General features: G+C 41.5%; 3 protein-coding genes across 3 annotated transcripts in view; 1 reads left to right on the top strand and 2 right to left on the bottom strand.

The window, feature by feature from the left end:
• acsf2 (acyl-CoA synthetase family member 2) overlaps positions 1 to 11,512 on the top strand; it is a 31,791-nt gene extending 20,279 nt beyond the window's left edge. The window contains exons 11-16 of the mRNA XM_054598605.1: positions 7,169 to 7,276; positions 7,957 to 8,108; positions 8,207 to 8,348; positions 9,181 to 9,291; positions 9,393 to 9,461; positions 10,442 to 11,512. Of these exons, the coding sequence (XP_054454580.1) occupies positions 7,169 to 7,276; positions 7,957 to 8,108; positions 8,207 to 8,348; positions 9,181 to 9,291; positions 9,393 to 9,461; positions 10,442 to 10,504 (645 nt within the window). The 3' untranslated portion in view covers positions 10,505 to 11,512. The remainder of the gene's footprint in view (positions 1 to 7,168; positions 7,277 to 7,956; positions 8,109 to 8,206; positions 8,349 to 9,180; positions 9,292 to 9,392; positions 9,462 to 10,441) is intronic.
• On the bottom strand, positions 557 to 4,738 carry chad (chondroadherin). The gene is made up of 3 exons (XM_054598606.1): positions 3,953 to 4,738; positions 817 to 980; positions 557 to 698 (listed from the first exon to the last, which is right to left on the bottom strand). Exons 1-3 carry the CDS (start codon positions 4,736 to 4,738, stop codon positions 557 to 559), a joined length of 1,092 nt encoding a protein of 363 aa, XP_054454581.1.
• A 469-nt stretch (positions 11,513 to 11,981) lies between the features above and the next one.
• The window catches only part of armc7 (armadillo repeat containing 7), a 3,047-nt gene continuing 1,008 nt past the window's right edge, over positions 11,982 to 14,020 (bottom strand). Inside the window, exons 2-3 of the mRNA XM_054599247.1 lie at positions 13,337 to 13,480; positions 11,982 to 13,224 (exon numbers count right to left, since the gene is read on the bottom strand). Of these exons, the coding sequence (XP_054455222.1) occupies positions 12,881 to 13,224; positions 13,337 to 13,480 (488 nt within the window). The 3' untranslated portion in view covers positions 11,982 to 12,880. The remainder of the gene's footprint in view (positions 13,225 to 13,336; positions 13,481 to 14,020) is intronic.

Here is a 14,020-nt window from a genome sequence, read left to right as displayed (position 1 = left end):
GTGGAGGAAACCAATAGGATGCTAACTTTCTGTTGGCTACAAAGACACGTGATCCCTGCAGCACTCTGTAGGGACTTTGCACAAATCTACTTCGTTTTGTCTTTTATGTGATTGGATGTTTTATTTGCACCAGTCGGTCTTGCCAGACTTCTTGCATCTTGTCCCACCATCGAAGGATCACAATGGAAAAAAAGTCTGTGGCTTTATTGTGTAATTCTTCCTCTGCAGTTTTGAAAGCAAATGTGACTAACTGTCTCTGGGTGAATCAGGGTTAAATCTATTGATCTAAAATAATGACTTTTAAAAGAAGGTTTCGACATTTGGGTAGATACGCTTATCCACTTTTATGCTGAGAGTTAGATGAGAGGACTGATACCACTCTTGTGTCGATAAATACGAAGCTAGAGCCAGGCGACTGTTAGCTTAGCTTAGCATAAAACATGGAAATGGGGGGGGGGGGACTGCTAGCCTGGCTCTCTCTGAAGGTAAAAGAAAACCACCAACACCTATGAACTCACAAATGATCTCATTGGCGGTTACCTGCAGAGATGCATGCTCAATGACGCGTGCCCTTTTTGGCTCTCTTCGGCTTGACCCTGCAGCCACTGAAGGCGGCGCTGTCTCTCACTTGCTTTCCTTTCTGCTGAGGCGGAGACGCACACACTGCGTCCGGACGATTGCGACTAGAGTCCATCCACCTGCAGGTAGAAAACAAGGGAGATGTGGAGCAAGAGAGGGTTCATGCTAGCTACTTAGCGCAGCCTAACGAAGCTGCCCAGCGTGGCCGTAGAGTACTGTTTCAGGTGAGCAGCTTACCTGCGCAGTGGAGCGAGCTGACACGTGCAGCTCCACAGGTTGTTGGAGAGGGTGAGGTTGGTGATGGTGCCAAAATCGAAGCTTTTGGGAAGAGACTTCAGCTTGTTGTTGTCCAGGTTCAGCGTCTTTACAGCCGTCACACCAGTGAACGCACCGTCAGAGAACTACAGAAAGGAGAGAGGAGCCATACATGAGCTGTTGCATTCAGTTGTGCGTGTGTGAGTGAGTGAATGTGCTCCTCTGTGTCTGTCCACGGCTAATCTCTCATTCCGCTGCACCAAACTTCTTAACATTTTTGGTTGCCAGGTATGACTGCACGCTCAAGGACCTCTCATGGTTGCGGTGACTCACACTTTCTCGAAACACCTTTTATTGGCTGTTTTATTCTGACATTGACTGCCTTCTGACTCCTCTATCAACACTCTTAACCAGCTCCCAGGTTATAATATAGCTGACTGCATCTGTTAGTTATTACTTTATACATCAAGAGACACAGTAAATGGGGGAAAACAGTCAGCTCACTTTTAGTGTTTTGGACGGTGTGTTTGGCTAGCTGCTAACAGCTAACAGAACTATGCACACTGCTGTACAACGATACCACTGATACCGCAGACAGCTAAGTGAGTAGTTTAGTTTAGTTTTTGGAAAGATTGAATGACATGTCTTATGCAACAACTTGGAGCCGATTGCCTGCATACATCGCTGCTTGTTTTTGAGGATTCACCAAGGTGTTACTGCTCAATGCGCTGTATGTTGCATTATTGTCCATAGCGTCAAAGGGTGTACAGACAAAATGTACTGTGAAGAATCAATAAGACAAATAGTGTAACTAATAAATAGGCCCATAGACGAATATAGGTAGGTTTACCACCATAAATCAACATTCACTATGCCGAGGAGAAACTATAATTATCTGTAAAATCATATCTCATATTCATGGTCTACTTTATTGTCTTTGTCATGCATTCAATTTGCTGCAAAATATTTAGTCAAATGTAGATTCATAAGACCTCCGGTTTCTAAAGCATCTAAAAATATATTGTCATTCTTTGTGAAATCCTCAGGCGTGTACATATTGCTTTTATCAGTAAATATTTGTGACAGTCACGCATGCATGCATAGTTACGCATAGTTAGGTGCACGCTCAAGTCCCACAACCACTTGCAGAGCCTTTATGCACGTCTAGTTTATTCATTCAATAACACAACACAGCAGTGGTGGCTGCAGAGACACGCCTTTTCTATTTTTGCTTTGTTTTTTGGTGATTGACTTCATTCTTATATCACATTTCAGTCATTCTCACACACACACACACACACACACACACACACACACACACACACACACACACACACACACACACACACACACACACACACACACACACACACACAGAGATGGCAGTGATCTACCATGCAAGCTGCCAGCTATTGGGAACAATTGGTGTTTTAGTTTCTTGCCTGAGGACAATGCAAGCACATGGAGATGGCATCAAATCTAGGGAATCCTTATTTGGAAGAATTAACAAGAATCAATCAATGCAAATCTTTTAGAAACTATTCTTAACTTGTGCTTGCTTATAAACATGGTTCACATTGCGGCATGCTGACGCACCAACCAAATGCAGAACGCTGGAATCTCGACAGTGTTTCTTCTGGCATGAAAGCCTCCTCTCATCCTTCCTTCTGCACCAGCACTTATGTAAACACCGACTGTCACTGCCCTCCTTTCTTTTTCCACCTCTACTTCATATGCATCTGCGAGGGCGTTAAAAGCTTCAGAGAGGTGCGAGGTGGACAGGTCTTCATCGTGTCAAGTTTTGTCTCTTGCAGGAGCACGAGGAGGGTGCATGAGAGACTGGAGCTTTGAAGGGGCTGTTTTATGTGAGTCTGGAGGAGATGAGGCTGTTTGGAAATTTCCACCGTGGAGTGACAAATAGTCGAGGGTTCTGGTATTTTGAAGCAATGGAAGATGGATGACTTCCAGCATGGCCGAGGTTTTTTCTCTCTCTCTCTCTCTCTCTCTCTCTGTCGTCTCTTTGCCAGGAACGCTCGCAAAGGGCCACATTGTCCATTCAACTGGGGCGATGGCAAGCTAAAAATACTCCTCCTCATTCCCCGGTGGAACACCCTGCCTCTGTTTACCTGTCTCCTCACCCCTCCTGACCTGTTTACAAGACCCTCAAGTAGAAAACACACCTCGCTGAAAATAACACTTGTGTAATAATTAGACTCTTAGACATGCTTGGCCGAGGTCCAGCAAACAAAAACACTCCTAAAAATACCTGCATTTGGCTGGAAAACGGTTTAATCTCCCCCTTCTCGCCGTGTCCTGCTGCTTCCACCTTGCTCTCACACAGTCCCAGCGTGAGAAGGTTGTTATTTTACAGTTTTTCCCCTCTGGGATAACTCCACGCTGTGGCACAGGTACACTCAAATATTGGATTAACCTCAAGTATGAAGCAAATGTGCACTCAGGAATGTCTGAGAAATGGTGTGGTGTAACATAGAGCTCATACTGTATACATTTATAACGAAGCTGTGAACGATCTGGACGAACAGATGGATGCTTTGCAGGCAGCGTTTGCAGAAACATCTGTCATTATTCTGATTTCTGAACATCATGTCATGATGAAGATTAAGACATGACAGGGTAAAATCTACTTCTACTGCCTGTTGGCTGCAGACAAAGGGGTAACGACCATCGGCAAGTCTGTACGTACACAAATATGCTGATGAAACAGTCTAAATGTATTCGCCAGATCAAAACAAATGAACAAATATTAAGACAGACGCACAGAGAACTTTTTCTGGAGACAAACTTGTTATCTAAACATCATTTAAACTATGTCTTTGAATGCTGAGTATTGAAACTCTTGCAGTTAATTCTTTTTGCAGATTTTTCTCGAAAGAGTCACCTCTCCATCATGTCCCGTGAATGACTCTTCCTTCTCCATCTATCTCAAAAAGTAGTTGAATTCGTAAAGAATATTTTTGACATGTTGAAAACTAATAGATCCCTTTGCTTTTTTAGCTGCAGCAGCTTTCACTGCATTGAATGTCGACATGTTTTGCATTAGATTTTAAAACCATGCAAAGTCTGTTTTACTAAATACTGAGTAAAAGCGTAGACTGACCTTCTCCAGACCCATGTTGTCCAGGTGTAGTTTCTCCATGTAACGCCCAAAGCTCTGGAAGGCGATGTCAGGGATGGTCCTCATGGGGTTTTTCCCCAGCGTGAGCTCCTCCACCACTCGCAGTTTGCTCATCGCCGTGGTGGGGTAGGTGGACATCCTGTTCCTGTCCAGGTGAAGTATGGCGAGGTTCTCCACGTCGTCCAGGGAGCCCGGCTGCAGGGTCGTCAGTTCGTTCCCGCTCATGTGCAGCCAGCGCAAATCCTTGGCGCCCGCGAAAGTCCCCGGTCTCAACTCCCGGAGCTTGTTGTCGTTGAGCTGCAGGATGAAGAGGTTGATCATGGGGGAGAAGATGCCCTTTGCAAGGTCACCGATCTGGTTCCCGTCCAGGTAGAGGTAGGTGAGCTCGGTGAGGTCCTCAAAGGCGCCGGGCTTGATGCTGGTGATCTCGTTGTTGGACAGGTAGAGGTAGATGAGCTTCTTCAGACCCTTGAAGGCCTGGGACCCAATCTCCCGGAGCTGACAGTGCTGCATGTGCAGCGAGATGAGCCCCTTGCTTTCGCCGAATGCCCCCGTGGGAATACTGCCCAGGTTGTTCCTTTGCAGGTTCAGCAAACGGGTGACCTCCGACACGCGAGGGATCTTCTTCAGCCCGACGCTGTCGCAAATGACGTGCTGAAGGTCGCCGTGGCAGTGGCACAGGCTCGGGCACTGGCCTGGGGCGCCCTGCACCGCGGGGCCCAGGACCAGGAGGCAGGTCCCAAGCAACAACCAGTTCACGCAACGCATCCTGACAAGCTCGCTCACTTCTTCCAGTCTTTTTTATCAGAAGAAGGTGGAAAAATCCTGTTTAAAAAGCTTCAAGAGGGAAGCAGAGAAGATCTCTAAAGAAGAAAAGTAAAACTGAAGTGTGTTTGCGTTGAGAGGAAAGAAACAGACGGAGAGAGAAGGAGTGAAAAGGTGAGCGACTGAGCGAAAGGTGGGCGATGCACTTTGAGAGGAGGATGGCCGGTCAACAGAACACACAGCACTATTTATAACATTCACTTGAGGAAAAAAGAAAAAAAAGGCGAGGAGGGCTTGCCAGGGTGTCAGGGTGAGAGGTTTGCAAGAGGAAGTTAAGTGTCTGTGAGAATTTAACCCTGAATGAGCAGGGAAACGACGCAGGACAGACTTTATTTTTGCTGGCTGTGTTTGTGCAAAACATAAATAAAGGACGGATGTTTAGCTGGATGCACATGTGCAGACAAATCATAACGGAGAAGACACATGCTGTCCACTAGTTTTAGTTTACAGGTGAAAGTTTTAAAAAGAAAGACGTGGCAGGTCGGGTTCGATCCGTGCACGCTGCCAGACGTCTCTATTGTTCTTCAGTCTGCGGTTATAAAATGAGCCGCTCCTGTGCGGCTCATTTTATAACCTATAATAGTCTCCAGATGGCTGGAAAAAGGACGTGAGATGCTATTTCAGGTCATTACAATTGCAAAAAAAGAAACCTACAAAGGAAAGTTTCAGATGTCACTTTACATTCCTGCGTGCATTCTTTCGTGTGGAATGGAGTGTGGTGTTATGTAATGGTCTTTTTGGAATGGAGATTGTGGCTCTTGGGTTTCACCTGCGAGAGATGGAGTCATTTTTTTTTTGCAAAGTCAAAAAAAAGATGAACTTAAGCCACAACCAGAACAAAGCTTTTGGTGTTCGCTGCACCTGCTTTCAATAAGAAATGAAGGTTAAAGACTTTGTCGACTGGCTCAGGTCAGTTTGGCTTCAGGTGGCAGCATTGAGGAGATGGATGGACCCACCCAGGTCGAATGGAATCTAGAGTTTACTTAACAAATCTAACATTTTATCGGGAACATCGTCTCCTCCCTGATTTCCCAGGTAAAGTTCTCACCTCTAAAAAATCCCACGTTTGTCCACCAGTCCTTAAAGTCTCTCCCTCTGATTGAATAGGCATCTGTGAGCACTGTAACGCTGTATCTTATGCCACCAACCCATCTTCTATTCTTCAAAGGGCTTTTATCAGGAAAAGCACTTTATTACCCTCTAAAATGATGTGGAAGACAAATAGAAAGTCTACCAAAACAAATATTTAAGTACGATAGTTGAGGAAATATACTCAGTTTGGAGCTGAAATGATGAGGTCTCATCAATCGACATCTTTTTAAAGCAATAATGGCAAATATTTAGTTGTTCTAGGTTTGCTAGTTTGAGGATTTGCTGCTTTGTTATGACTTTATATCACTGTAAACTTAAAAGATTTGGGTTCTGAACTGGAAGTCAGACAAATCAAGACATTTAAAGTCATCAACTTAGTCCCACCATTTGGAATTTTGGACAGAGGGACAACATTTAACAAATTGGACCCCTCATCCACACCCAACACCACCACCACCCTTAGCTTTAATACCAACACAGGTGATTTTTAAGTAAGTTCTTGGTTGTTAGCTTTGTAGTTTCCGAGATGTTAAAATCCAGCGTAGAAGACCCATCCAGGCCTTTCAGGTTCTCATGTGTTTTCTGCACATCGTTGGGGCATCCGATGACAAGTTAACGTATTTATCATGTAAATTCATATAACTTGTATTGTCAGGATGTAGATTATTGTGCTTGATCCCATTTCAGGGTCAAATGTAGACCTTTGCAAAGGGTTTGGGTAATCGTGCAACATTTATCACAATTCTTTTTGCCAGGCGTTATGTTTTGAGGTTTACTGTGCGTCCGTCCGATCCATTCTTATAAACTCGATTTCTCAAAACACCTGTAATTTGGTACAAATGTCCACATGGACTCAAGGCTGATCTGATTATAATTTGGTGTTCAAAGGTCACAAAAACAACATTTTGGGACATAACTCAAGAATTGATATGCTAATTATGACAAATTCACACAAATGTCTATTAGAATAAATTAATGATGTTGACATTTTAGACAGACATGGATGTAAACTGCAACTTGAGTGGTTGGCATAGTTCTAGTTTGACATTTTATAGGAAAAACTATTAATGTAAAAATAATCAGTGGTATTTTTGTGGAAAAGAGCCATTTAATTCTTAATCTATGAGTTTTTTCACTTAAATTGTGTCATTGACTTAGATTGTGTCATTGACTTAGATTATCAATTATCAGTTAATTAAACACGTTTTGATTTACAGTTTGTTGGATTGTGGGTTTAATTTAAGAGTTACTGCTCACACGTCCTGTTTGTGTGATTGACAGGTTTCATACGGCACCACGGAGAACAGCCCCGTGACTTTCTGCCCGTCGCCAAAAGACAACATACACCGGAGGTCTGAGACCGTCGGCTACCTCATGGACCACTTAGAGGTAACAACAACTTTCATACTATTAGTACATTTTGCTATTAATACTTTTGAACTTTAACTAAAGTGAAATCTTGAATGTAACATAAGAGATTAATTTATTTATTTATTCATAGCAGTATTGCTACTTTTACTAAAGTAAAACTTCAGAGTTCTTCTTCCACCAGCACCTGCTTGGTAATGGAAGTATCTAACCAGCCAATCGTCTAGCAGAAATGTGGAATAAATGTGGTCTAAGTTATTGTTGATGCCAGGCTGGGCGGTTTAAGTATCTCGAAACTGCTGCTCTCCTTGAATTTTAACACATCACAGTTTTTAAGAGCCTAGAGGATTAAAAAATTTGGAGTTTTAAAAGATTTGCAGCCGACAAATCTGCAGCAACACGGACCACCTCTGAGTTAATCCATGCTAAGATTACTTAGGGATGTTCTGTGGGGAAAACTGGGCTCCTACCCGATATAAAAATGGTATACCTAATAAAGTGGAGTGTTAACAGTTATATCATAAAATAAAACTGTTTATGTGTGTAAAAAAGAAACAAACTCATTTTGTTGGAATTAAATGATAAAACATTATTACTCCACTGAAAGTTTACATTAAATTGAATTATGCCCCTTGTAAGAAAATTACAAGGGGCTTAATTTTCAGTAAATAAGATATAATATATAATTGTCCGCTCCATAGGCTAAAATCGTGGACCCTCAAACGGGTAAGGTGGTGCCTCTGGGGACGACGGGGGAGCTCATGATGAGAGGCTTCGGCGTGATGTTGGGTTACTGGAACGACGAAGAGAAAACACAAGAGTGCATCACCAAATGCGGGTGGTACAAAACCGGGTGAGTGGAGGCTGTCGGGTACCGCATATCCTTTGTTTTTATACCGTACAGTGTCATGTCAGTATTTTTCAGTCTGATATTTTTTTGTCTTCCTGCAGAGACATCGCCTCGCTTGACGAGTTCAGCTACTGCTGCATCGAGGGCAGAATAAAAGACCTGATCATCAGAGGAGGAGAGAACATTTACCCGGCAGAGGTCGAACAGTTCCTGCACACACACCCCAAAGTCAAGGAGGCACAGGTGAGCAAAGCAAGCCAGCACTTAAAAAGAACATTTAACATAGTTTTGGATGGATGTTCAGAAAAGAGAGGGGTATTCACACTTTTATCCATTTCATATTTTACATATTAAATGCCTCTGTTTTCCCTGATGTAATGAGGAATATTTTCCATCATGTTTCTTTTATTTTTAACATAATTTTTTGTCTTCGCGAATATATTATATATAGGTTCAAAAGAGGCAATGTACATCATTATTTTTAATCATTCAATAAACAGTGGTGCTGATCTTTATCAATATTACGCCTGCTTTGTTCATTTTTTATTCTCTTTTTAATGAGATTGATAAGCAAATATCCATCCAACATTTTATCGTCTTTAATATATTATTCCAATCATAAAACATAAAAATTGCATTTATGCTTATTTTTAATAGCTTAACTGTGCAAATGATGTTTGAGCAGAGTTTGTTTTCACATTCAACTACTGAAGGGGAATTCATTTTTTTAATCTAAATTTAAATCTTAGATTAACACGTATGTGCAGGACACAAGTGTGGAGCCAGTTACATATATTTAAATGTAATATACAACTTGCATATTTTTTTCAGACTTAATCGCTTCAGGTCACATAAACTGAGAAAAAACTTCAGCAGGAGACAACTTTTGTGTAGCTCCAATATTTGCATACTAGATTTTTTAATGAGAGTGAAAGAAGTGATGTCAGTTTTATTACCAGATACTAATTATAATTTAGAGAAGTGTATTTTTTAAATTGACTACAAATGTGATTTTTATGTTTCTGTGCACTGTAAGAAACAAGAACTACATGTTTGTTTGTTTGTTGTTTGTCAGGTGGTGGGAGTTGCGGATGCCCGATTGGGTGAAGAGCTCTGCACCTGCATCAAACTAGTAGACGGAGAGGAATGCACTGCAGAAGAAATCAAAGCTTACTGCAAAGGACAGGTGAGGCCCCAGTTTTGCTTTTTTTTGATATTTCACAATGAGATGGAATCATTTTATACTTTATCTTCCTGGCAAACATTACTTCATCTGCTCCTTTTCAGATCGCTCACTCCAAGATCCCTCGCTACGTACTTTTTGTGACCAGTTACCCGCTCACCGTTACTTCAAAGGTAGGAGCTCATATATTCTTATGAATCACAAACAAACAAAACTGTTTATTCAGATAGAACGCATCCAGAGAGACAGATAATTAGCAGCTGCTGTAATAGTCTGTGATGAATTAGTCCAACTCCAGAACACCCAGTCCGCTCTGGTTCTTGTGCTTCCCTCATGGGATGCTGTTGGGGATAATGTGCTGTAGACATAGCGTTGTGTTTGAACAGGCTGCTGCTGAACGCCCCTCAGACAGGAGGGGAAAGGGAGCTATTAGCTCGTCTGCACGCACACCGCGTCCTGTCAGGTGAAACCAGAGGGGCGGCGGATCTCGTCTCAAAGCAGCGTATCAAATAAAACCAGCCCTTAAATCTGAGACTTTTCTTTAGTTCATTTTACTTTATTTAAATTTCACTCAGTATTTACAGTTCCAGGTACAAAACATCACCACAGGGGTCACATTTAAGAGCCTGTAGTCTACTTTTGTCCCTGGTTGACTAATTCCAGATAGTTGACAAGTAAACTATAGAATGACATTTTTATGACATACTATACTGTAACTTTTTTATGACATATATAACAGTGTGACTTTTTAAATATAACTTTTACAAGATACTATGCAATGGCAATGAAATGACAATTGAATGGCATACTATACTTTTCGTTCAATGCCATACGATGAATTTGTATGAACCGTTTTGTAGCATTTTAATGAAATACTATACAAGGATTTTTACGACGTTTTTCTGCCATACTGTACTATCACAATACTATGGCATATTTTTTTTATGGAGGTCCTCCATAGATCATAGTTTTATTACATTTTTTATACTAGGACTTTTTTTATGGCAAAGTAAAAATCAATAAATGCCAAAAAGTCATAGCGTAGCACGTCATAAAGCAAGTAAACATATATTTAAAAAAAAATGTTGCATTTAGTTAAAGTCTTCTCCTGCAGTACTGAACTCACACCACAATTTTCTGTCTCATCTTTCAGATCAGGAAGCACAAACTACGCGAGGAGGCTGAGCAGAAACTTGGAATCAAGAAGGACAAATGATGAATGAAGAGAATTCAAATACTGTAAAACAGGGATCACAAAGCCAGCCATCAGAACATCTAAAAAGTTCTTGAGAAATAAAGGCTGGCTATAAAGCCATATCCTGTGAACCCACTGATAAGAAACACGTATAACATGACTACACTTAGTTTTACCTTTAATCTACCATCAAAAAAAGACTACGAGAGACCAAATCAATCGAACCGTCGATTCTCTGATAGAAGGACTAACCTGCTCTACCACTGAGCCAAAGTCACCCCCAAAAGCTATAACAATATTTTTAATACAACTTGAAATTAACTTTGTACCACATTAATAAAAACCTGGCGTTTCTCTTTTTCAAGGATGAATGAGAGTATTTTTATTTTGGTCACGATGGCCGGTGCTCACCTCTTAGGCCATCAGATGGAGAAAAAAAAAGTCATAGTATGTCGAAAAAAAGTCATATTATAGTATGTCGAAAAAAAGTCATATTATAGTATGTCGAAAAAAGTCATAAAAAAAGGTAATAGTATACAAGTACAAATACAACACACTCTTGCTATGGGTGACATGTTCCTTCATTACCATGAACACAATGTAGTTTATTTTGAGTCAAATGTACTATTTACTCCTGTTCAAGTTACGTTATTTTAAAAGTACAGTGCCCGAATGTTTAAGAAAGTTACTGAGCCTTAAAAAAAAAAAATTATAAATATTTGCAGCTGAGGGCCACACAGTTTAGAGAAGATGGAGAGTAACTGAACTGACCAACACATTGTTGATTTTGGTCTTTTCATGGGTTTGGTTGACAATAGGAAAAATATAGAAAAACTCCGGACTTCTCCTTTAACATCCTCATATTTAATAATATATAGACAGAAATGAACATACATACTTAGTAAAGATCAGCTAAGAACTAGTTGTAGATGTTGAACCACTCATTTCTCCACACGTCTCAGTTTTTATCCTGCAAAAAAAGCTATTAAAACATTTTTACTTCCACTTGAAATAAACGTTGTATTTAAAATACCACATTATTAAAACCAGCCGTGGGTGTTTCTTTTTTTCCGGGAAGAATGAGGGTATTTTTTTTTTTTTATTGATCTGGGTGGCAGGTGCTTGGAATGCCATTTAGAAACACACACACACACACACACACACACACACACACACACACACACACACACACACACACACACACACACACACACACACACACACACACACACACACACACACACACACACACACACACACTTAATGAAAATGAGAACTTTGTGGCATTTAAAGAGAACGAGTATCACAGACACACAGGCTCTCAACGCCGTAAAGAATTTCCTCTGGAGTCTGACGAGGCTACATGTGGAGTCCAAACGACGCTGGGCGGCGGGATCGGATGTCGTCGTCTGTCTAGACCTGAAGGACTCGGACCAGAAATAGCTCAGAAGAAAACAAACGGCGCTCCTGGCTCTTCAGAAGGAACCTCAAGGTTTATTTTGCATTTTTCATTCTTACATATTTTGGGGTTTGGATTCATGTTATGCTTATATGAGAGAGCGCCAAGGGTCAACCAGGTGGCTTGAAGGTGATCCAGCATCCGATTTCCTTAAACCCGGGTCTTAGGAAATAACTTCAAGGCCAAAGGAATGTACATTTTTGGGGAATAATAATAGGAACTGATTTATCCAGCAGTAAGTGAGCCTGGTTTTACATGTCAGTTCTCTTTGTTCACCTTCTGTAAACAGTTTGGAATTTAATAAAACAAAATTGTGTTTTTAGCAATCTATTAATCTCTAACAAAACAGCAGAAAGTCCCTTTACTTTAACAAAACCTATCCAGTGTCCCTCATGTGGTCAGAAAGAGCACAACACAAAAATTCTCTAATTGAAACATTATATTTAAAGTGCTTAAACTTGAAAAGTACATTATATGCCCAACATTATGTTGAAAATTGAATCTAAATTCAACCGATGCAATGATATATTTAAATATCAAATCCAACTTTGTGGACAAAAAGTGTCTTTCATCGTTGAATGTGACGATATCCCCCGGGGACAAAAAACCAGCTCCAAAAATACGTTTTCTTTTTCCAGTTTTGTGTGGAAGAACTTGGTTGGTCTGCTCAGAGTCCTGACCTCAACCATCCAACACCTTCACGATGAACTGGACTGTGATCCAGACCTGATCCTAAACATGAGTGTTGGACCTCACTGATGTTCTTGTGGCTATATGGGAGGAAATCTCTACAGATGGTTCAAACACCTGCAGGTCAGACTGAAACCAGAAGTGTGATGTTTGGGTGCCTATATATGTTTTTGCCATACAGAGTTAACTTGTCCACTTGTATACAACAACAAAAAACTCCCATCTGAATTTAACACCCCATCTGTAACTTAGTTCTTGGGCAGCGGGATGCCGACTGCAGTCTGCTGTCCCTGCATCTGCCGCTCCGCTCGGGCCAGCTGCTCCTCGGTGCAGCAATCCTGCAGGAACACAGCGGCCAGGTTGCGCAGGCGGGGGCTCTCTGAGAGGGAGAAGCGCAGCATGCACTGCAGGACGGCCGGATCGGTGATCTCGGAGCGCGACGAGGGCGTTGTGAGGTTCATGAGTGTGGTGATGGCTGACAGGACCGTCTCCTCCCTCCGGCTCGACAGACAATGTGTCACCAAGCTGATCCCTCTGCTCTCCAGGATTATGTGTCGGCATTCTGGATCCATACTCAGGTTACACAGGCCCCCTGAAGACATGGCACACGCATACATACAATAGCAGTAAGGACACGTTAAGGTTGGCAGACAGCATTTGCACGATGTAAAAACAAAGGGAGAGAGATAATGACTGATACACACCCATCCCAAACTCCACAAAGTTGTCATTCTCCTCAGTGAGCATGTCCAGGAAGAGGTCGGTCACCTGCAGCTCCCTCAGATACTCCATGTTCTTTGGGTCGTAGGCAAAGTTGGCCAGGTTGGCCAGAACCTGCTCCTTTGCCTCTGATGATGTGAAATAAGTTATGTTAGAAAGTTAAAATAAAAACAAATGGAACAAAATAATTAAAATTACAGCCACTAACAGCTTTTCAGAAACATACACTGACTCACAGGAGGATGCAGTTCAGAAGAAAACATGTTATATTTTATATAATTTAGAAACAGTGACACTTTTGTATATTCTGTCCACCAGAGAGCGCTGACACATTTTTTTTTGACTGTAACATTAGGGATTAAAATCATCTGCCTTTCGACTAACAGTCTCTCAGACCTGAATGACACCTCACGACCATCTGACCGGAGATTCAGGATGAGCTTACTTAAATATGAGTTTTCTGTCCATTCTGCAATTATAGCAGCCCTAAACAATCTGCCTCGCTGACACGGTTATGAGGCGACATACTGGAAGGGGCAAAAATGTGCATGAAGAATGTATTAATTAATGTATTGTTGATGGCTGTGTGTTTCTTTGTTGTACATGCTGTGAAAACAAATCTCCCTTTGGGACAATATATACAAACTTTTACTGTTTAACAACTTTAC

The sequence above is a fragment of the Anoplopoma fimbria genome, chromosome 5 (genome assembly GCF_027596085.1).
Source record: "Anoplopoma fimbria isolate UVic2021 breed Golden Eagle Sablefish chromosome 5, Afim_UVic_2022, whole genome shotgun sequence".
NCBI classification, from domain to species: domain Eukaryota; kingdom Metazoa; phylum Chordata; class Actinopteri; order Perciformes; family Anoplopomatidae; genus Anoplopoma; species Anoplopoma fimbria.
Note: the sequence above shows the minus strand (reverse complement) of the source record. Positions and strands in the feature narration are given on the sequence as shown.

Coding starts and splice junctions, on each gene's coding strand:
- chad (XM_054598606.1), bottom strand. CDS start 4,738: ATGCGTTGCGTGAACTGGTTGTTGCTTGGGACCTGCCTCCTGGTCCTG. Junction 981..3,952: donor ACAACATGGGTCTGGAGAAG/GTCAGTCTACGC, acceptor TCCTTTCTGTAG/TTCTCTGACGGTGCGTTCAC. Junction 699..816: donor CAGCTCGCTCCACTGCGCAG/GTAAGCTGCTCA, acceptor TTCTACCTGCAG/GTGGATGGACTCTAGTCGCA.